The sequence below is a fragment of the Tachyglossus aculeatus genome, chromosome 14, assembly GCF_015852505.1.
Source record: "Tachyglossus aculeatus isolate mTacAcu1 chromosome 14, mTacAcu1.pri, whole genome shotgun sequence".
Lineage (NCBI taxonomy): Eukaryota > Metazoa > Chordata > Mammalia > Monotremata > Tachyglossidae > Tachyglossus > Tachyglossus aculeatus.
The window spans coordinates 46,278,703-46,303,129 of NC_052079.1; the positions used below are offsets into that span (position 1 = coordinate 46,278,703).

General features: G+C 44.1%; 1 protein-coding gene across 1 annotated transcript in view; it reads right to left on the reverse strand.

The window, feature by feature from the left end:
• Positions 1-24,427, reverse strand: part of SYN3 (synapsin III) — a 350,093-nt gene that overhangs the window by 278,854 nt on the left and 46,812 nt on the right. The window contains exon 4 of the mRNA XM_038756250.1: positions 8,011-8,102. Within this exon, the coding sequence (XP_038612178.1) occupies positions 8,011-8,102 (92 nt within the window). The remainder of the gene's footprint in view (positions 1-8,010; positions 8,103-24,427) is intronic.

A 24,427-nucleotide genomic window follows, 5' to 3' on the forward strand; every position in this document is an offset into this window, starting at 1 on the left:
TCCAAAGCCCGGGCTCTTTCCACTTTTTATGTCTGAAAGCAGTGCTTGTATTGGTTTAAAATGGCTCTGGGTAGGCAAAGGAATCTGCAGTTACAGGTAGGTACAAGACTGTAAGCCCATTGTTGGGTAGGGATTGCCTCTGTTGCTGAATTGTACTTTCCAAGCGCTTAGTACAGTCCTCTGCCCACAGTAAACATTCAATAAATACAACTGAATGAATGAAAATGCCTAATCCAGAGCTGGGCATACTGTAGAAGCTCAGTAAATGTTGACTGAGTGAGATATGTAAAGTCCTCTCAAGGGCTCAAAGGACTTCCTAGATAACCTTGGGCAAGTCATCAAACTTCTCTGTGTCTCAGTTACCTTATTTGTAAAATGGGGATTAGCTTTCTTTTCTCCTTTCCCCTAAGGTAGAGCCCCATGTGGGCCAGAGACTGTTTGATTTGTTCATTTGGTATCAAACCCAGCACTTGGTTCACTGCTGGCACATGATGCTTGGCACAGAAAGCAGTGGAGCCTACTGGATAGAGCATGGGCCTGGGAATCAGAAGGACTTGGGGTTCTAATCCCAGTTTCTCTACTTGTCTATTGTGTGATCTTGGGCAAGTCACTTCACTTCTATGTGTCTCAGTTACCTCATCTGTAGAGTGGGGATTAAGATTGTGATCCCCTTGTGGGACAGGAACTGTATCCAAACTGATTATTTTGAATCTACCCCAATGCTTAGAACAGTGCCTGGCACAAAGAAGGCACTTAACAAGTACTATAAATAAAAATAGTAGGCTTAGCAGAGTGCTTGGAACGTATACGCTTAGCAGAGTTTTTGACACATAGTAAGCACTTAAAACGGCCAAAAGATTTTTCCTGCTTTCCTAGTTCACGGGAGCCTTAGTTCACTCCATCAGGCAGCCAATTGCATTTATTTAGCATTTACAGTGTGCAGAGCAGTGTACTAAGCACTTAGGAGAGTATAACAATATAACCTATTCCCTGCCCCCAAAGAGCTTACAGTCGGTCAATCGTATTTATTGAGTGATTACTGTGTGCAGAGCACTGTACTAAGTGCTTGGGAGAGTACAATACAACAAACACATTTCCTGCCCACAAAGAGCTTTCAGTCTGTCAGTCAATCATATTTATTGAGCACTTACTGTGTGCAGAGCATTGTACTAAGCATTTGGGAGAGTACAATATAACAATATTCCCTGCTCATAACTTCCCCACACAGCAGCTGCTTAGGTATCAGGTAGTGTGTCATTTGCCTCTCACGACCCAATATTGCTCTATCACCATATTCGTTAAGCATTTACTATGTGTTAAGCACTGTATTAAGCACTGGAATAGATATAAATTAATCAGGTTGGACAAAGTCCCTGTCCCACATGGGGCTCATAGTCTAAACAGGAGGGAGACCAGGGACTGAATCCCCCTCAGATGAGGAAACTGAGGCACAGAGAAGTGAAGTGAACTGGCCAAGGTCACACAGCAGGCAACCAGCAGAGCCAGAACTAGAACACAGTCCTCTAACTCCCTGGGATGGGCTCTTTCCACTAGACCACACTGCCTCTCATTGCTCTTTAAGTACCAAGTTTTCTAATTACAGTCTAGTGTGCCAGAGCCCAGCCAGTCTAAGTGTGCTACAACTAGCATTACTGCTGTAGACTGACTTTTAATGAGCAAATTCCTAATGTGTAATGATCAACAGGTTTTCATTTAACTTATCTCAGTTATCAAGCACAGGCTGGTGATTTACAAATGCCTTTCCAATTTACAAGCAATACAGATCAACAGCCAAGTGAGAATAGGAGGTTTATGCATTATATTGTACATACACAAAAGTGGTGGAGACGAGGGTTTTTTTTTAAAAAAAATAGAGGGTCAGGTGTGTCTGATGAAAAAAAAATTATAAAGTGATATTTTCCGGTGTTTTCCCTTCCTAGAGCTCAGCTTTCAGTGGGATTGAGAACAAGAGTAGGATTTATATGGCTGGACAAGATTCGTAGAAGAGGGAATGAGAGTTCATGGTCTTTCTGAGAAATCTGATCAGTCACTCCTTGTAACAGAATGTGCATGCTGCAAGTGGGAATTTGGGGAAACAGAAGGGAGGAGATTGTCTATTCAAGGCACTCATGATAAATGTATTTCTGAAGTGATTTTTAATGCAAATGAGTGACACACACACACACATTCCCTCCCCGTGTCTCTGTTGAGCAACACCGAGAGTAGTAATGAAAGATGGCTGCACAATGCTCTCTGGGGAACTTTGCAGGGGCCAAGCCAGCACATATGGGGAACAAATGCTGAGTTTGTAGTATGGTATAGATTGTAAATGACATTAGGTTGGCTAGATCATCTCCTTTTCACCCCACAAAAGAGAGCTACACATCCACCCATAAAGACCCAATAAAAGGCCTCTAACAGAGGGGCAACCTATTCAGGAAAAAGTACTAGCTAAGTGCTTGTCAGAAAAAAAGTACATTAGTAGATTCGCCTCTAAAATATGAAAGCTCACCCAGTTCAGGAAAGAATAACCCGGAAAACGCAGCTAAAATTGCTCTCAGAGAGATATCTGCAGAAGCAGGAAGACTAGAAAAATGCTTGGGAGAGAACAGTCTATCCTATCCTGCCTTGGTTAAAGTTGAGTTGAGCCTTTGGTATGCTTCTGGCCTGGGCCACATTCCCAGGGAGCTTTGCTGCTTCCCGGGGGATTGTCCCTGGACTTCTGGGGATGGTAGAAATTAAATTCTGGGCTAAGCCTAGAGAGAACTAGGACAGTTGTACCAATGGGGCCCAAGAGAGCCAATGGCCTCAGCAGTGTTGGGAGGTCTAGTGGATACAGCATGGGACTGGGAGTCCGAAGGACCTAGGTTCTAATCCTGACTCTGCCACTGGTCTGCTGAGTGATCTTGGGCAAGTCACTTCATCATCATCATCAATCGTATTTATTGAGCGCTTACTGTGTGCAGAGCACTGGACTAAGCGCTTGGGAAGTACAAGTTGGCAACATATAGAGACAGTCCCTACCCAACAGTGGGCTCACAGTCTAAAAGGGGGAGACAGAGAACAAAACCAAACATACTAACAAAAAATAAATAGAATAGATATGTACAAGTAAAATAGAGTAACAAATATGTACAAACATATATACAGATATACAGGTGCTGTACTTAAATTACCTCATCTGTAAAAAGGGGATTAAACCTGTGAGCTCCGTGTGGGACATGGACTGTGTTCAACCTGATTAGTGTGTATTCATCACAGCCTGGCACATAGTAAGCGTTTAACAAATAGCATCCTCTAGACTGTAAAATCATTGTGTGCCTGTTATATTATTACAATATATTATTATATTGTATTCTCCCAATCACTTCGGGAAACGGCATGGCTCAGTGGAAGGATCACGGGCTTGGGAGTCAGAGGTTATAGGTTCTAATTCTGGCTCTGCCACTTATCAGCTATGTGACTTGGGCAAGTCACTTAACTTCTCTGTGCCTCAGAACCTCATCTGTAAAATGGGGATTAAGACTATGAGCCCCACATGGGACAACCTGATTACCATGCATCTACCCCAGTGCTTACAACAGTGCTTGGCACATAGGAAGTGCTTAACAACTACCATCATTATTATTATTATTATTACAATGCTGTGCACACAGTACGCACTCAATAAATACTATGATGATGACAATGAAGGGGAATGCATGTGCAGAGGTGGACTTATGTCAATTCCAACAGAGGGTGGATTTTCACCTGGGGTCAGTTAACACCTTCCAAGACCCTAATAGGACCCTATCCACCATTTGATTTGCCCCCCACCCCTTTTCTGGTCCCACATTTCTGGGGAGAGGGGGTTGTGGGCAACCAGGAAGAACATTGCCACAAGAACTTCCCTGCTCTTGGAAGCTGTGAGATCCAGTGGTTTTCCCAGTGGGGCATAATAATTACTTTAATGATTATTATTAGACTGTAAGCTCCTCGAGCACAGGGACTTACTATGGTACTGTTTTGCACATAGTAGATACTCAAGAAATGATACAGCTGCTGCTAATGAGGAGACAGGGTAGCCTAGTGGAAAGAGCATGGGACTGGACACTAAGAGACATAAGCTCTAGTCCTGACCCTTCTCATTTGCCTCTGGGTAACTTTCAGCAAGACACAACTTCTTCTGCTTCCACAATGAGATTAAAAAACATGCACTTCTTCCAACTTGGACCGTTAGCCCAAGTGAGACAGGGACTGTGTCTCATCTAATTTGCCTGTAGAGAAGCAGTGTGGCTCAGTGGAAAGAGCACGGGCTTTGAAGTCAGAGGTCGTGGGTTCAAATCCCAGCTCTGCCAATTGTCAGCTGGGTGACTTTGGGCAAGTCACTTAACTTTTCTGTGCCTCAGTTCCCTCATCTGTAAAATGGGGATTCAGACTGTGAGCCCCCTGTGGGACAACCTGATCACCTTGTAACCTCCCCAGCGCTTAGAACAGTGCTTTGAACATAGTAAGCGCTTAATAAATGCCATTATTATTATTACCTAATCCCCTTGAAACTCCCTTAGAGTTTAGGGCAGTGCAAGGCATGAAATAACCACTTGATAATAATAATAATAATAATAATAATAATAATAATAATAATAATAATGTTGGTATTTGTTAAGCACTTACTATGTGCCTAGCACTGTTCTAAGCGCTGGGGGGGATACAAGGTCATCAAGTTGTCCCACATGGGGCTCACAGTCTTAATCCCCATTTTACAGATGAGGGAACTGAGACCCAGAGAAGTGAAGTGACTTGCCTAAAGTCACACAGCTGACAAGTGGCAGAGCCGGAATTAGAACGCATGACCTCTGACTCCCAAACCCGGGCTCTTTCCACTGAGCCATGCTGCTTCTAGATAGGGTCACGTTGCTTGATAGAAAACATTATCACCCATAATATGCTATTATCATTACGCTATGTGTTAAGTTCTTACTGTGTGTCAACCACTGTTCTAAGCTCTGGGGTAGACAACAGTTAATCAGGTTGAACGCAGTTCCTGTCCCACACGGGGCTCAAGGTCTAAGTAGCAGGGAGAGCAGGCAGGGTTAGGGTTATCTGACTAGGATTATTTGTCATTCGACTCCCGGGTGGTGGAGGAAGACCACCCTTGAGCAGTCCTAGGGGTCGGGGTACTCTGGGGCAGCAGCGGAGGCTGGACTCAGGGGGTCCAGCCCAGCCGAAGACCAGTAAGAGCCAGGGACCCAACAGAAAGAGCACGGGCCTGAGAGCCAGAGGACCCAAGTTCTAATCCCCACTCTCCCATGTGCCTGCCCGGTCACCTTGGGCAAGTCACTTCATCGCACTGGGCCTTGTTTCCTGCTCTGTAAACTGGAGATACTATATCTGTTCTCCCCAACTCTAGATCTATGTGGGACAGGGACCATGACTGGCCTGATTATCTTGTATCCACCCCAGAACTTGGCACAATGCTCAGAACACAGCGCTTAAACATAGCACAATTATTATTACTGATAGAGGAGCTAAAGGTGTGACAGGAGCAAACTCCAAAAAGAGGTGATAATTTAGTCTACAAGGTCAGTCAGTCATATTTATTGAATGCTTACTGTGTGCAGAGCACTGTACTATGCTCTTGGGAGTGTACGATATAATGATGTAACAGACACATTCCCTGCCCACAGTGAGCTTACAGTCTAGAGTGGGTGCAGTCTATAGTTACCCCAAGGAATCCGAGTAGGGCTCCAAACAGCAATACTGGTCTCAGAGCAAACTCCGCTTGCTGGTGGGGTGAGTAAACTCCCAGCCAAGTGGTACAAGTCTGACTGCTTGAGTCATTTAATAATAGAGTGGACAGAACCCTGCGAGTATCCATCATAACGGCGGTCCCAGAAGACTAGCAGGGAACCGAATGGATGACATAATGGGTCTTTTCCATCTCTGATTTCTATGACTTGATGAAACGAGAATCTTGGTGCCAAATGGTTCCCTCATCCCCCTGTCCCACACCTCCCCTGCCCCACGGGAGATAAAGCTCCTCCCTTTCACTAGAATAACAAGAGATTGGCAGGCAGAGCTTCCGGCTCATTTGACATATTCATGAGTAACTTGGGGATGTAGCATTTCTTTACAGGCTTCATACTGTCTCCTCTTCTTGGCTTCCTTGCCCTGTTCATCTCCCCTCAGAGGGTAATGTCTCTTTGGATAAACGCTGCTCACTGAATGGATTATGCCCCAGTCTATCTACAAGTCCTCTTCAGCAGCCTTGTTGTATATTTGTTTTTTTTTCCATTGTACATTATCTATTTTGACTCAGTTATTTGTCAGTATTTTATATCCATTTCCCCCCCGATAGGGAATAAGCTGCTTGTGAACAAAGAATTTGGCACTTGTTAGTCTTGTTTTTCCCAAGCATTTAATACAGCGTCATTGCAGGAAGTGAGAACTTGATAAACACTAATGCTGCTACTATTGCCTTGGAAGGGAGAAAAGGCATCTCAAGCCCTTCTAAGGCCATGACATAGCCGGTTGGGAAAAATAAAGAGAGATCCCACCCAAATGAAATCCCCCTCCTCCCTCAAATGAAGGTCATGTGAATTTTCTTGGGACATGGTACTGCCCTCGGGGTCTCCTGGGTGATCATTCTATCTCCACTAACATCCTGGGATCCCTCGACTGTCCTCAGGATGAGACCCAAGATCCACCCCTGATAAACAGACCAAAGAACAACAACAAAAAAATACCCAGGCATTTGTTATATAATAGAGAAGAGGAAGAGGACAGTGTGCTCTATACACAAAGAGAGGAATTCCTTCTCTTAGAATTCCTTCCCCTTAGAGTCCAAGTTTTGTAGCTCTCTTCCTTGTCCTGACTCTTTGTAAAGAATGCCTTCTAAACTATAAGCTCATGGTGGGCAGGTAAGGTGCCTACCAACTCTGTTGTATTATGCTCTCCCAAGTGCTTAGTACAGTGCTCTGCACACAGTAAGTGTTCAGTAAATACCAGTGATATTGATTAATTGAATGCTAACTGAGCACCCATCGGTGATGCTGGAAGGGGATGAATAATAGATCCCCACCTGCAAGCAATTGCAGCCCAAAGCTGAAGGCCAGAAACTCTAGTGGAGACTAGCAAAAAATGAATTTGTCAATAGGACTCTGTCCCAAAGTGAGAGAAAAGCAAAGGAGCGTTGGCCTAGTGGAAAGAGCACAAGCCTGGGAGTCCTGACCTTGGACAAATCACTTCACTTCTCTGTGCCTCAGTTTCCTCACCTATAAAATTGGGAATTTAATACCTGGTGTCCTTCCTACTAAGACTGAGCCTCGGGTGAGTCATGGACTGTGTCCAACCTGATTATATACCCCCAGAGCTTAGAACAGTGCTAAGCACTTAAATACTACAGAGATAATAATTACTATCATCATCAGAGCATGGGTGAAAGGTGTGAGGGGAGACGGGAAAGGGAGTGGAGGTGAAATGCAAAGCATCAATTTTGTCTCTTGTTAGAAGCTTTGGTTCATATGTTTGGTGGGAGAAGGTTTTGTAGTTGGCTGAAGCAAGGGACTTAGATTATCTGTGAGTTTCGCTTTTATCTCTACTATTCTCTTCTCTATGGTCTCGAAGCAGCGTGGCTCAGTGGAAAGAGCACAGGCTTTAGAGTCAGAGGTCATGGGTTCAAATCCCAGCTCCACCACTTGTCAGCTGTGTGACTTTGGGCAAGTCACTTCACTTCTCTGGGCCTCAGTTACCTCATCTGTAAAATGGGGATTAAGACTGTGAGCCCCCCGTGGGACAACCTGATCACCTTGTAACTTCCCCAGCACTTAGGACAGTGCTTTGCACATAGTAAGTGCTTAATAAATGCGATCATCATCATCGAATAATATTGCTAAGATCGATGAGCTCCTTGGAGACAGGCACTTGGTGAACACTGGGGGTAGTTACATTATGAGCATTAAGCTGTACAGCTTGTACCCACTTCCTTCCAATTAGCAAGGGACAAGGGAATCAAATTTTGGCACTCCTTACTTCACAACTTTGGTCCCGTTCCTGATGACCTGCATATCCACCATACAGCCCCCCGTGACATAGGCCGCCAGGTTCAACTCTGAAAATTCAGCCTGGAAGGAAAGGGAAAAAAAACAAAACAAAAAAAAAAGGCATTTGTTATATAATAGAGAAGAGGAAGAGGACAGTGTGCTCTGTACACAAAGAGTTATCAATCAATCACATTTACTGAGTGCTTAGTGTGCGCAGAGCACTTGGGAAAGCACAATATAACAGAGTTAGTAGGCACGTTCCCTGCCTACAGTGTGCTTACAGTCTATAGGGAGCTTACCGTCTACTTCGTTGAGAGTTTACTTCAAACTTTATACTTTTCAAAGATTCCTGGTAGCTTTAATCCTCCTGGAGAGGTACCAAAAATGGCCCTAGAATTGCTTATGACATCCATAGTCCTTTTTTCTTTTTTTTTAATGGCATCTGTTAAGCTTTTATGATATGCCAGTCACTGTACTAAGTGCTGGGGAAGATAAAAGCTAATCAGGCTGAACATAATCAACGTCCCACATGGCGCTCACAGTCTTAATCCCCATTTTACAGATGAGGGTACTGAAGCATGGAGAAGTGAAATGACTTGCTCAAGGTCACAGGGCAGCAAGTGGCCAAGCCAGAATTAGAACCCAGGTCCTTCTGACTACCAGTCTATGCTTTATCCACTAGGTCATGCTGCTTCTCTGCTGAGTGGCAATCTGGTTTTAAATGTAGTGTGGTCATGAATACTTAGAACATGATCAATCCAGCAAATAAGAAACATGGGCATGTTGGAAAGAGGGTGAAGAATTATTCCATGGTTATTCAGTCCCTGCTTGGAAGCCCTGGTCAAGGGAATTAGACCCAAAGCCCACTCCAGCTCTCTGGAAGGAAGAAAAACAAACATGAAAAATTCAGGGCTCTTTTTTTCCTAATTAAAAATCTTATTTTGTAGGAAGATGACACAGAAGAGAATATCGTATCTTTAAATTATACATTATAAATTACTTATTTATATTAATATAATAATAATGGCATTTATTCAGCACTTACTATGTGCAAAGCACTGTTCTAAGCGTTGGGGAGGTTACAAGGTGATCAGGTTGTCCCACGGGGGGCTCACAGTCTTAATCCTCACTTTAAAGATGAGGTAACTGAGGCACAGAGAAATTAAGTGATTTGCCCAAAGTCACACAGCTGACAATTGGTGGAGCTGGGATTTGAACCCATGACTTCTGACTCCAAAGCCCAGGCTCTTTCCACTGAGCCGTGCTGCTTCTCTAAAACACTGTTCTAAGTGCTGGGGGGGATACAAGGTGATCAGGTTTTCCCACGTGGGGCTCACAGTCTTAATCCCCATTTTACAGATGAGGTAACTGAGGCTCAGAGAAGTTAAGAGACTTGCCAAGGTCACACAGCAGACATGTGTCGGAGCCAGGATACGAACCCATGACCTCTGACTCCGAAGCCCGTGCTCTTTCCACTGAGCCACGCTGTCTCCTCCTTTACACTGCAAGTTCATAGTGGACAGGGAACATGTCTGCCAATTCTGTTGTATTGTACTCTCCTAAGGGTTTAATACAGTGATCTGCACATAGTAAGCACTCAATAAATAATAATAATTGTGGTATTTGTTAAGCGCTTACTATGTGTCAAGCAATGTTTTAAGCACCGGGGTAGATACAAGCAAATGGGGTTGGATAGAGTCCCACGTGAGGCTCACAGACTCAATCCTCATTTTACAGATGAGGTAACTGAGGCACAGGGAAGAAAAGTGACTTGCACAAGATCACACAGCAGATAAGCAGTGGAACCGGGATTACAATCCATCATCTTCGGTCTTCCAGGCCCTCGCACTTTCCAATATGCCATTGATGAACTTGATATGTTTAATGCTGGCAAATGACGCTAATCGTTTTAGGACTAAATCCAATAGCTTAAAATGCCATTAAGTTTGCAACATCATCATCATGATCAAAGGCATTTATTGAGCGCCTACTGTGTGCAGAGCACTGTACTAAGCACTTGGGAGAGTACAACACAACAGCATTGGTAGACAGGTTCCCTGTCCGTGACAAATGTAATACTGTATGAACACAATTAAACAGTAATGCTAGGGACAAAAAGCATCATTACTTATGCAGAGAACCCCCAAAATATACACTTTAAGGATTTGGGTGTCATGAATCTATCCAACCTGCCTTACAGCTGGTATAGTCTCTTCCGCTCCAGTCTCTGCTCTGACTGTGACGTCCCCCTCCTCTAATAATAATTAATAACTAGGATATTCATTAAGTGCTTACTATGTGTCAGGCACAGTACTAAGTGCTGTGGTGGATACAAACAAATCGCGTTGGATACAGTCCCTGTCCCATGTGGGGCTCACAGTCTCAATCCTCGTTTTACAGATGAGGTCACTGAGGCACAGAAAACTGAAGGGATTTACCCAAGGTCACACAGCAGAGAAATGGTGGAGTCAGAATTAGAACCCCTTACCTTCTGGCTCTCAGGCCCGTTCTCTGTCCACCACACCATGCTGCTTCTCTACATGTCATGCTGCTTCTCTAGATTGTAAACTCTTTGTGGGCAAGGAATGTGCCTGTCATACTATTATATTGTACTCTCTCAAGCTCTCCTATGAATCGACGCCTTATCGCGGCAGGAGATTTTACGTAAGCTGATGAAGATAACAGCATATGAAGACGGCATTTGACTCCTGTGCTTTTTCCCCTCATGAGGCCTCACTGCTTCTCTGCATGATGGTGAAATGGCCTGACACCAAACAGCTGTACAAATGTGGACAATTAAGCCAGTCAGGCAACACTGATTTCCCACAACTGAATGATTCAGAGTTGATTTTTTGCCTATTTTAGGTCACATTCACTCAATTAATTAGTGGTATGTGTGTGTACTAGGTAGTACTACTGTGAAAACAATGAAGTGGGCTAAATGGCCCGGTGACTTGTTGGCCCAAGTAAACCTGGACTTTCAAATAATATAAGGTGTCATTGAGTTAGTTTCTGCTTTGGGGAACATTAGTGTGGCTCTGTCAGTGATTATACATTTGCAACTGACTTGAGGGTATTTCTTTTGGGAGGATTTGCCATGTATTCATACCTACTAGAGAGTTTGGTTTCATTAGGTGGCTCAGTGGAAAGAGCCCGGGCTTTGGAGTCAGAGGTCATGGGTTCAAGTCCCAGCTTGTCAGCTGTGTGATTTTGAGCCAGTCACTTAACTTCTCTGGACCTCAGTTACCTCATCTGTAAAATGGGGATTAAGACTGTAAGCCCCACTTGGGACAACCTGATCACCTTGTAACCTCACCAGTGCTTAGAACAGTGCTTTGCGCATAGTAAGCGCTTAATAAATGCCATCATTATTATTATTATCATTATTATTAGGGATCAGCATCGCTTAGTAGAGGGCAGTGTGGCTTAATAGAAGGAACACAAGCCTGGGAGTCAGGAGACCTGGGTTCTAGTCCCAAACCTGCCACTGGCCTGCTATGTGACCTTGGGCAAGTCACTTAGGCTCCCTGGTCCTCAGTTTCCTCCGTTGTAAAATGGGGATTAGATACCTGCTCTCCCCAGTACTAGTAGTAATAATGTTTATTAAGCATTTATTTTGTGCAGAGCCCTATACTAAATGCTCGGAAAGAGCATATAGATGGGACTTGGACCTGTCCCTGTCTCTCGAGGGGTTTACAATTTATGAATATAGGTTGGGGAGAGGGTTTGGAGACAGACAGGTTGAGATTAATAGACAATGTAAATTGCAAGCCCCAGAAATGGGACAGAGATTTTTCTGATTTTATTCTCTTGTATCTTCCCCAGTGCTTTGCACAGAGCAAGTGATTAATACCATAATTATTTTTGTTCGTGTTTACTGAGCAGTTGCTGCATTCAATGCACTATGCTAAGCTCATGGTGACATACAATAGGAGTAAAAGAATAGCGTACATTAGACAAATAGGGGGAGACAGATGGGCACAAAATATAAAATTTTGAGGGAAGAGATAGGCTCTTTTCTTTCTTAAATGTCCCCATCCCATTGTAATATTTGTGGTATTTGTTAAGCACTTCCTATGTGCCACACACTGTGCTAGGCACCGGGGGGGGTAGACACAGATCAGATACAGGTCCCTGTCTCACGTGGGACTCACAACCATAGGGAGAGGGAGAGGTGTTGTATTGCCATTTTATAAATGAGGAAACTGAGGCACAGAAAACATATGCGACTTGCTCAAGATCACAGAGTAGGCAAATGCCAGAGCCAGGATTAGAATTCAGGTCTCCTGATCTCAGGTCCTGCAGTCTTTTTCTTATCCTTAGGGTATTTGTTAAGCACTTACTATGTGCCAGGCACTGTTCTAAGTACTGGGGTAGACACAAGCTAATAATAATAATTATGGTATTTATTAAATGCTTGGAGAAGCAGCATGGCTCAGTGGAAAGAGTCCAGGCTTGGGAGTCAGAGGTAGTGGGTTCTAATCCTGACTCAGCCACTTGCCAGCTGTATGACTTTGGGGAAGTCACTTCACTTCTTTGTGCCTCAATTACCTCATCTGTGGTGCACAGCAGTAATTTGGGCTACAGACAGACCTCATCTGTAAAAGGGGGATTAAGACTGTGAGCCCCAAGTGGGACAAGCTGAAGACCCTGTATCTACCACAGCGTTTAGAACAGTGTGTGGCACATAGTAAGCACTTAACAAATGCTATTATTATTATTATTATTATTATTATTATTACCAGGCACTGAATAAGTGCTAGTCTGGAAACAAGTAAATTGGGTTGGACACACTCCCTGTCCCACATGTGGCTTACTGTCTTTTTACAGATTTTACAGATGAGCTAACTGAGGCACAGAGAAGTGAAGTGACTTGCCCAAGGTCACACAGCAGACAAGTGGCAGAGCCAGGATTAGAACCCAGCTCCTTTTGATTCCCAAGCCCGGGCTCTATCCACAAGACCACGCTGCTCTCCACAAAGTCACACTCCTCTCCAACTGAGTTGCTCAATAAACACTCTGCAGTCATTCTGTGATGGTAGGCAACAAGGAGCACATATATTGCCAAATCCTGCTTTCCACTTGGGCACCTGGAGGAGAGACCTTGACCAGATCCCCCAAGGTAATCATGTTTGGAGCATGATAATCCACTTAGATATCACATTCCCTGCCAGGAGCTCAACACACTTCACAGCCATTTTCTAACATTCTCAAAACATCTCTGTTCAAGAGCCAGGGGATAATGTGACAACTGAGTTGAGTGGTTGCCCAACAAGTCAACAGAGGAGCCAGATGGGTATCAGAGTCCCAGGTGCAGTATTCTATCTGCTCCACCAGCCAAAGTTCTCAGCTGCCTGAAATACTTTGGTGGCCCCACTAGATTTAGCAACATTATTCTTGTTCCTCCCTCCTTCCCCACCCTCCATCCATAGACAAATGCTCTCTACAACATTAGACTATGAGGACACAGCAATTGTCTGCACTCAAACCCATCTACACCAACACAGGTATGCCTAAAAGGAGAAGTTGGGTTGATGGCAATTCTCACAGAGTCTCTGTGTAAATACACATGGTCTCATTAATGCAGAACACCAGAAAATTTGCCAAACCTTTAAGCCCCATCCCATTCACTCTTCAGAATGTGTTTTAATCACGGTCTTTGTTAAGCACTTACTATGTGTCAAGCATTGTTCTAAGCACTGAAGTACACACAAGTTAAAAAGGCCAGACACAGTCTCGTGGGGCTCACAATCTGGGTAGGTGGGAGATCAGCTACTGAATCCCCATTTTACAGGTGAGGAAATTGAGGCATGGAGAAGTAAAGGGACTTGCTTGAGGTCTTAAAGCAGGCAAGTGTCACAGCTGGGATTAGAGCCCGGGTCCTCTGTCTCTTTCCAGTAGGCCACACTGCCTCCCTTGTTTTCCATCTCTCCACTTCTTTTCAACTTTGCCAGTCTTGGTCAGCTCAACCAACAGACCCTGCCTTTCCATAATTATTTTGCCTGGTCAAACGGTCCCCTGCTAGCAAACATTTGGGAGGCAGCCCAAGTCCTCTAGTCAGCAAGAAGTGTTTCCTGTTGACTTTCCGCTGCTTGCGGTATTTTTAGCTCTGTGGGTTGGGTGGGCTCAGTGACTTCTTTGGCTGACAGCTTCAGGCTCGAGATCACCACCAGTCGCCCAAACTCATCCTAGAAACAAAGGACGCTTTGAAAGACAGATCTAGATCATCTGGCAGGTAACACTGGCATGTATGGGCAGAAGATCTCTCTAAGTACTTGCGTCTAAATAGGAGAAGAGAAATTGCGAGCCAGTGATCTGAAACACAGTATCAATTCAAGAACACTTTGTTCTGAGGGTGCCTTGTAAATAACGACATCCATTTGTGAAGAGTGAGCCACAATTTATGCCTGGAAAATAAGAATAATAGCTTCTGCCATTTTACCATATGGGCTGGTAAAAAAAAAAAAAAAAAAAAACACACACCTTGCTGGTGGAATTGTATTTTGGTTTTATTTATTTGCAGGGCTGGTCATGTAGACTATTCACCTTAAACTGACCTTATTGATAAACAAACAATTTCCTCCCCTGGTTGGTTGGTTATAGGGGTTCAAGAACTCAGATAAACGCATAAGGATGGTCTTATGATGGGTTACAAGAGGGCAAGATGGGGACATTTGATAGGACATCCAGAATCATTAATTAAGCTTTCAAGGAAGGCAACCACCACAGCGCTGGTCCAAACACTTGGTTGCCACTGTCAGGGACAGAATATTGCTCACAATGTTGGTTTGACCCAATAACGACATTGCTCACATATTTAACCTCTAAAGATCCATTTTGCAAGAGAAAAATGAGGTCTTAGAGATGAGGTCTTCTGATTTCTATTGTCTCAACTTAATAATAATGGAATCTTAAGTGCTTACTATGTGCCACGCTTGGACACCCAACCTCACACCCTGGGCCTCAGTTTCTCCACCTGTAAAATAGGATAAGTAATCTGGTTTTACCTCATAGGGATTTTGTCCCAAGTATTCAAAAATCATGACAATTTATTCCCAAATGGCAAATGTGCTTTCTGAATGAGAAAGGAAATCAATAGAATTTATTGAGCACTTTGTGTGTGCACAGCGATAATGGAGTTGGTAGACATGTTTCCTGACCACAATGAGCTTACAGTCTAGAGGGAAGAGGGAAGTCTGAGGTCTTCAAAGATGATCATTGGTGGTCTATATCATTTATGCTTTAGAAGTTTTGAGGATGAGCCCTAAAGCTTTTTTTTGTTTGGCTCCCACCCCACAAAAGTTCTAGGCATTTCAATACTTAAAATCAGATAAGAACCTCCTCTCCTCCTTTCACTTAGTCCCGATAACATCCGGTGTTGAGTCAAGAGAGAAAAGGCTGAGTGCATTTTGGGGGGAAGGGAGCGGGTTTTTGGATGTTTTCAAAAAATGCTAACGAAAAAGTGACTAAAACCCTGGTGAAAAAACAAACTTCTTTGAACTCTGTTTCTGACCTTAAGTCACCCATAATCGTGTTAAGAATTTGACTCACATTTCTTGTTCTGAGGCATGTGGGAGAAACTTTGGTACCACTTTCAGGGAGTATGAGACTCTAAGCTCCTTGTGGGCAGGGAACATGTTACCAAATCTATTACATTATACTCTCCCAAGTGCTTAATATGGTATTCTGCACATAGTAAGCACTCAATAAATACCACTGATTTATTGATTGAGGTTATTTAGAAATGTCTGTAGTGCACAGCAGTAATTTGGGCTACAGACAGAATGGGTGAAGTTCAAGTGACATGGGCAAGATAGAGAAGCATCGTGGCTCAGTGGAAAGAGCATGCGCCTGGGAGTCAGAGGTCATGGGTTCAAATCCCGCCTCCTCCGCTTGTCAGCTGTGTGACTTTGGACAAGTCACAACTTCTCTGTGCCTCAGTTACCTCATTTGTAAAGTGGAGATTAAGACTGTGAGCCCCACGTGGGACAACCTGATCACCTTGTATCCTCCCTAGTGCTTGGAACAATGTTTGGCACATAGTAAGTGCTTAACAAATGCCATCATTATCATTATTATTTTCTAGCTTGCTTTTGAGTTGTTGATCCAGAGAGAGCCTGAAATAGCCTCAGGTCCCTTTGGAAGGGAAAAATGGGGAAGAGGAGGAAGAGGAAATGTCTCATGGACCTCATGGCCAGTTAGCAGATCTCCTTACAGATGGTTGATGGCTCTGGAAAAGATTATAGGATTGGAGCAATCTGATAGTGGAAAGGACAATCATTTGCATAGCTCATAGAAAAAACGTGCCAACAACAAAACCCCTTCCTCGCCCCTACATTAGCAAGCCTGCTTTACAGGACTAACTAGAGGGCTAACCCAAGAAAATAATGCATATTAGCTCTGAACTGAAACACTTCATGGCCTAATTGGACACATCTGAAAATGGAGTAATAATCTTGTGTCATAGGATGGAAGGCAGGCAGGGAGTGAAAGGGTGTGTACATATGTGCATTTCATTAAGAGAACCTAGCATGCACACATAATTCCCCAGCACTTTCCATGCCGTAGTTTCCTTGAGCTACTGAATATCTTAAACACCCATCTGTTTTCAATCTTGTTAAAAGTGCCTCAAGTTAGGTCCCATTTAAAATAACGCATTCGAGGATTTTTTTTTTTATTGAAAAAAAATCTATCCACATCCATGGTCTGTGTGTTTATCTTGGAACAGAACTTGGGAGTTCCAAGACAGACAGAGCTGATTTCTGTTCCCCTGTTTTCCCCTGGTTTTCCGCCCCCTTCGGGGCTTTCACTCTTTGGATTTGATGAAAGCTCTGCATGAACTGGTTATTCCCCCTGGGAGCCCAACTTTAAACTCAAGGTCACACAGAGGAAAAGGAAGGACAAGGGGATGAATGAAATATACTGGTTTTCCCTCTCCCCTCAGTAAGGGATTCCATGTTCCTAATGGAGCAATCCATGCTCCCCTGATGCCACAGCTCCTGAATTCTTCCAACAAAAGCTCTTTACATGCCCAGTTCCATTCCCAAGGCAGACAGACCCAGAGAGGGCTCTAAATCAGCCCGAATTCTCTTCTAAAAATGGATGCGGGAGAGGTCAGGCAGTTCTATCCTTTCTAAGTTAAGGCACTCCCATGCCAACCAGTATCCAAAAGCAGAGGCACATAAGGGGCAGAACCAGGGAACAGAACTAAATGGTGCAGTGCTTCGCACACGGTGAGCACACAACAAATATGGCTGAATGAATAACTATGCTGAATAAACAGAGTAGCAGCACGGCCTAGTGGATAGAACGTGATAGAGGAGGGAGTCAGAACGAACTGGGTTGTAATCCTGATCCTGCCCTGTCTGCCTGTGTGACGTTGGGCAAGTCGCTTAACTTCTCTGTGCTTCATTTCCCTCATCTTTAAAAGGGGGATTAAGACTGTGAGCCCCATGTGGGACACGGACTGTGTCCAACCTGATTAGCTTGTATCTACCCCAGTGCTTAGAACAGTGCCTGGCACAAAGTAAGTGTTTAACAACTACCACAAATTAAAAAAAAACAAAACTAAAAGAGAAAAGGTTTTCTCCTGAGATCAAAGAGGCCTGTAGTATTTGAGACCCAGCTTTTACCTGTAAATGACATTCTTTACTCATGGGATATTTCCATTTCCAGGGTCAACAAATCATTATAATGGATTATTTCCGATTTTCGAGGCTAACAAAAAACACTTCATAAACCTAGAATCACCCTCCAACATCATCAGCAGCTGACTCACAGGTTTTAGGGTTTAATGAATAACCAGTCCCTAGACACTGCACAAGGAAAGTGCAAACAGGATATGGGGAGGGAAGGGATTAGTGTATGAATGTTTCCTTACAAGAAGGGAAACCACCTCTATCAAATATTGCTCTTTAAGACTCACCCTTGTTCTGCTCTACTTAGCCTTGCCACTTCAGATGGCCTCAGTGGCAGAAATGCACAAAGGAACTTGCATGAGGGATGTCCATTTTTTTTCCTTTCCTCCAAGTTCATTGTTATTGCTCAAAGCTCTCCTCCAAACCTCAACTCACTCTACACTGGATTAAAAATTGTACTCCCAGTTCTAGGTTTGGGAAAGAATTGGGGAAATATTGGGAAGATTGTGTAGATTTAATAATAATATCAACAATAACAATGATAATATTAACTGTGGCATTTGTTAAGTGCCTATGCTATGCCAAGCGCTATACTAAACAATGGGGTAGGTGGAAGATAATCAGATCAACACAGTCCAGGCATTGAATCTCCATTTTACAGACGAGAAAACTGAGGCACAAAGAAGTGAAGTGACTTGCACAAGGTCACACTAAAGGCAGGTGGTAGAGCTGAAATTAGAACCTAGGTCCTCTGACTCAGGTTTGTGTTCTGTCCACTAGGCCATATTGCCCCTCTAGACTGTAAGCCTGTTGTGGGCAGGGATTCTCTTTGTTGTATTGTACTTTCCAAGTTCTTATTACAGTGCTCTGCACACAGTAAGTGCGCAATAAATACAATTGAATGAATTAATTAATGAAATGCTTGTGGCAGAATTGTAATTTGTTAAACAGGAATTTTCTCCTTGTGACTGGGACATTATTTCCCATCCTGGTTTTTAGTTCCATTATCAGAAGAGACTTGAAAGAATCCTAGCACAAAAGTCAACATTCTAGCATTGCTCCGAATGCTAAGAAACTAAAGATTACGTCCCTGTGAGCCAAAATGAAATCTAATATTCTCTGCCTCTCCTGTCTGTTTCCCATTTTTGTGTTTAGCTAGAAATACATGTTTGTATGGGAAAGCTGAGGGAATTTACTGTGGGCAGTACCTGTGCTAATTTTTCTAGTCTGGGGAGGAAGAGGAGGTAGAATTAGTTATCTCTTCTATCTGATGGGTTTGTGTTCAGGGAATCCTGAGAGAGGGGGTCAAGTAAACTGCAACCTTGTTTTATCTGCTATCATTGTTTCCTCTTGGAAGACAGGCATGCAAAGCTTCATTTTGAAAATCTGCTAGTTAATAATAATAATTATGGTATTTGTTAAGCACTTACTACGTGCCAAGCACTGTTCTAAGTGCTGGGCTAGATACAAAATAAGTAGGTTGTCCCACGTGGGGCTCAAAGTCTTAATCCCCATTTTACAGATGAGGTAACTGAGGCATGGAGAAGTTAAGTGACTTGCTCAAAGTCACACAGCAGACAAGTGGCAGATCCAGGATTAGAACCCACGACCTCTGACTCCCAAGCCCGGGCTCTTTCCACGAAGCCATACTGGTTGAGGACAGCATAGGATGGAGAATGAGCTGGGTTTGGAAGATTATCTCCCACTTCAGGTGAAAATTGTTTCTTCAGTGGGAAAAGGCCCAACATGTTGCCTTAGAGTGGTTTATCGTAACAAGACAATAACCAATTTAAAAGGACTTCCAACCTTGGTTAGAAAAATAAAGATAGTTTTAGCCCAAAGCTAGGGTTTTAAGCGACTTTCAGCAAGTTTTCATTGAGCCTTTTTGTCTCAAAATTTCTTCAGTTCTTTTCAACTTATATTTATTAGCCCATCAGATACAAACACAAAATTCCTAACCAACCAAAAACCGTGGCTTCAAAATGTCCTGCCTCTTATGGGGCTGTGGTAAACTTTCTGCCTCAATCCTGGCAGGAAATTACATTCCTTTCTCCCAACCTTCTCTTCCCTTCTGGGACTCAACAGCTGGAACCAGCCAAAACTACAGTAAAGTGCCTCAGGAGAAACTGATGGGTTTTTTTTTCATATTCTCCCGTGCATCTCCCACTGCGCCACGCACTACTTTGAGGGATCCAGCACTTAATGAAAAGAAGATAATAATCATAATAATATGAATGATTGTGGTATTTGTTAAGTGCTTGCTCTATGCCAAATGGTATGCTAAATACTGGGGTAGGTACAACATAATCAGGTCAGACATAGCAGCGTGGCTCAGTGGAAAGAGCCCAGGCTTTGGAGTCAGAGGTCATGGGTTCAAACCCCAGCTCCGCCAATTGTCAGCTGTGTGACTTTGGGCAAGTCACAACTTCCTGTGCCTCAGTTACCTCATCTGTAAAATGGGGATTAAGACCGTGAGCCCCATGTGGGACAACCTCATCACCTTGTAACCTCCCCAGTGCTTAGAACAGTGCTTTGCACATAGTAAGTGCTTAATAAATGCCATCATCATCATTATTATTATTATTAAGTAGGAGGGAGAGAAGGTACTGGGTCTCCATTTTACAAAGGAGGAATCTGAGGTACAAAGAAGTGAAGTGACTTGCCTAAGGTCTCCGAATAGGCAGGTGGTATTTACTAAGTGCTTACTATGTGCCAAGTGTTGGAATAGGTACAGCATAATCAGATCAGACCTGGTCCCTGTCCCACAGTTAACTCTCAGGCTCAAAAAGAAGGCCAATGGGTATTTTATTCCCATTTTTCATGTGAGGAAATTGAGGCACACAGCAGTTAAGTGACTTGCCCATGGTCACACACTAGGCAAATAAGTGGCAGATCAGGAATAGAACCTGGTTCTCCTGACTCTAATTCTTGTGCTCTCTCTATTAGGCCAGGCTGCCTCTCAAGGTGCTGGATCCGAAATCAATCACATCTTTTAGAGAAGGAGCGTGGACTAGTGGCAAGAGCGTGGGCTTGGGAGTCGGGGGACGTGGGTTCTGATCCTTGCTCTGCCACTTCTCTGCTGTGTGACCCTGGGCAAGTGACTTCACTTCTTTGTGCCTCAGTTTCCTCATCTGTTAAACAGGGATTAAGAACTGCAAGTCCCATGTGGGACAATTGGATTACCTTGTGTCTACCCCAACGCTTAGAACAGTGACTGGAACAGAGTAAGCGCTTAACAAATACCATTATTATTATTATTATTTTGAGTGTTTACTGTATATACAGCACTGTACTAAGCAATTGGGAAAGTACAATGCGGCAATATAACAGACACGTTGCTTGCCCACAATGAGTTTACAATCTAGAGGGGGATAATGGCATTTGTTAAGCACTATGTGTCCAATCACTGTTCATTCATTCATTCAATCATATTTATTGAGAGCTTACTGTGTGCAGAGCACTGGACTAAGCGCTTGGGAAGTACAAATTGGTAACATATAGAGACGGTCCCTACCCAACAGTGGGCTCACAGTCTAGAAGGGGGAGACAGAGAACAAAACAAAGCATATTAACAAAATAAAATAAATAAATATGTACAAATAAAATAGAGTAATAAATACATAGACACATATATACATATATACAGGTGCTGTGGGGAGGGGAAGGAGGTAATGTGGGGGGATGGAGAGGGGGAGAAAGGGGAGAGGAAGGAGGGGGCTCAGTCTGGGAAGGCCTCCTGGAGGAGGTGAGCTCTCAATAGGGCCTTGAAGGGACACTTTGCATCCACTGGGGTAGATACAAGCTAATCAGGCTGGATACAGTCCCTTTCCCACATAGGGTTCGCAGTTTTAATCCCCATTTTACAGATGAAGTAACCGAGGCCCAGAGGAGTGAAGTGACTTGCCCAAGATTACAGAGCAGAGGAGTGGCAGAGCCAGGATTAGAACCCAGGTCCTTCTGCCTCCCAGGCCCATGCTCTACTAGGCCATGCTGCTTCCAGATGCCTTCATTCATTCATTCAACTGTATTTATTGAGCGCTTACTGTATGCAGAGCACTGTACTAACTGCTTGGGAGAGTACAATGCAACAGTAATCAGTCGCATTCCCTGTCTACAATGAGCTTAAGCGCTTAGTACAGTGCTCCGCACACAGTAAGCGCTCAACAAATATGTTTGAGTGAATGAATGAATGAGCTTCAGATGTCACTGAGTTCAAACCCCTGGCCTGAAACTATTTCCATGATGTCACTGGCTCAGATGTCACTAACATTTCCCTGGCTACTGATCTTTAGATCCTCCTCAAGCGTGCAAATGTGGCCGGAAAGACCCATGAAGGTTCAACACATCTTCCCACGTTGTTTACGAGTAAGGAGAGAGCCTTTTGTGCTACTGGGTGTGACCCACATCCAGCCTGTTGGGTTTCAACATTGTCTCCTTACCTTCCCGTCCTCAGGAAGCCTTCGTTAGAGCAAAGCAACCCTCTCCTGAGTTTCTGCCCGCCAGGCTGGCTGAAGCAGTCAATCGACCAATCGGTGGTATTTATTAAGCACCTACTGTGTGCAAAGCACTGTATTAAGAGCTTGGGAGAGTACGGTTCTACAGTCTTCCAAGAGTCCCTTGCTTATACTGCTTTGTTCCAGACTGCACTTCACGATATCTTGAAACCATTTTTGCTGCCCTAGGGGGATGCGTGTGCCCCTTGTGTTTCCCTTACAGCAACCGAGTGGGTATCCTGCTGATATTCACACACAGAGCTAGGGTGCTGAGAGCACTGCTTTGACGTCGGTGAGCTGGCTGCATTTCAGGACCTTGTTGTTGATAATCTTGACCTGCCATTTGATGTTACCCCGCCAGACCACACTAAACTCTACAGGGCTGGGGTGTCGTCCAATCATGGCGTGAGACCTGGACCACACACAGATGCCACAGCTGGCTCCTCGAGCGTTATTTACGGGCCGTACTTAGTATCAAATGGCGAGACCAGATTATAAACGATGACGTTCTGGGACGCGGTCAGTCTCCTGACATCGAAGCTGTACTCACATTAACATGGCTCTGCTGGGTGGGACGGGTGAGGAGAATGACAGAGCAAGACACACAAAAGACACACAAGCAACTGCTGTGTGGAGAGCTGAAACTGGGAAACCGAACTTAAGGAGGGAGGAAATATTTTAAGGACACAGTAAAGCAAAGCCTTTGACAGTGCTGTGTCCCAACTGAAAACCGGGAGTAAACTGTTGAGGATAGACTGACGTGGCATACTGCTCTCAATTAAAGAGTGGCTCTCGTCGAGAAAAAGCTTCGTGAGAAACAAGGGACTAGGAGGCAAAAGAGAAAACAGCACCAAATCAGCAAACATTAAATGTGACAACACAAGGGATGGTCTTTTTGTGTCCATAAGTGGACAGGGCTTCAGGAACTACACTGGCCTTTCCAGACACAAATACACACACATGAAGTTTACCGTCAGTGGTGTTCTTTGAATATGAGGAACTATAAACATTGTCAAGTTGTAGTGTCTGGGTTAAGGCCCAAATCAGATCAGGCATCTTTTGCTAGTGAAAGTGGTTTTGCTTGGGACCCAGAGTTAATGACCATGAAGACTCAGAGAACGCTAGCCATTTGGGCCTAGCAGGGAAATGCCTTTTTAGCCAGAGTGTGTATTAACACTGTCCTCATGCATTGCTGCTGCTTAAAGATGGTCAGAAATGCTGATTACAAGGACCACAAATGTCAGAAGCACGATGACACCTGGATGCCTTCCTGGCAAATAGCTAAGATTTTATGGGTCACTTCGACCAAAGGAGCCTCTCCTCACTGGCTGTGTCCAGTCCAGGTCAGGGTCAAGGGCTGCTCGGCTGAGCTACATGGGAAAGCTTGCAGTCCTGCCAAACAAGCCCTGCCCATTCTTTGCAGGAAGAGAAGACTTCAGTCTTCAGGGGAATCTGTCTGGTTTTGAGTTTATTAAAAATTATGAAGTGGAAGGGGAGGAAGATTGAAAGATGGAGGAGGGGTGGGGACAGAGAGAAATAGAGTCAGGGCAAAGGGGGGGGAAGATGAAGGGAGAAAGAGAGAAAGGGAAGAGGGAAGGGGAAGAGAGAAGGGAGAAATGAGAAGGGGAAGAGAGAAGGGCAAAAGAGAAGGGAAGGAGGAAGAGAGTGGGGCAAGAGATGGGGAAGGGGAAGAGAGAGGGGAAAGAGGGGGGAAGAGAAGGGAAAAGGGAGGGAGATGGATAATGGAAAAGGGAAGGGAAAGAGGGGAAGGGGGGAAGAGAGGGAAGGAAGAAAGAAGAAGAGGGGGAGAGGGAGGAAGAGGGAGGGGGGAAGAGGGGAAGAAGGAAGAGGAGAAGAGAGGGAGAAAGAGAGAAGAGAGGAAAAAGAGGAAAGAAAGAGAAAGACAGAGGCAAGAATGGGAGAAAGGAGTGAAAGCTTGGGAGAACAAGTGATTGGGTAAATGATAATGATAGTCATAGTCAAGGGCATAGGGAAGTTCAGAGGTTAAAATCTTAATCAGATAACAGGGTAAACCTGCTCCAGAAGTCAAATAAGGGCATTAGATTGTAGCTACAGGCTGTACACTCCATCAATCAGCCAATTTGGTAGAGTTTGAAAGATCTTATTATTTTTACTAACTTCTACTGAGTGCCTTCTTCACTCTTAACAAGGTACTAGGTGCTTCAGAATGTATAAAGATGACAAAATGCAGGCGATCCCTTGCCAGGAGGCACTAACCATGAAGTGTATGGAAAGGCAAACACAGAATCAACCA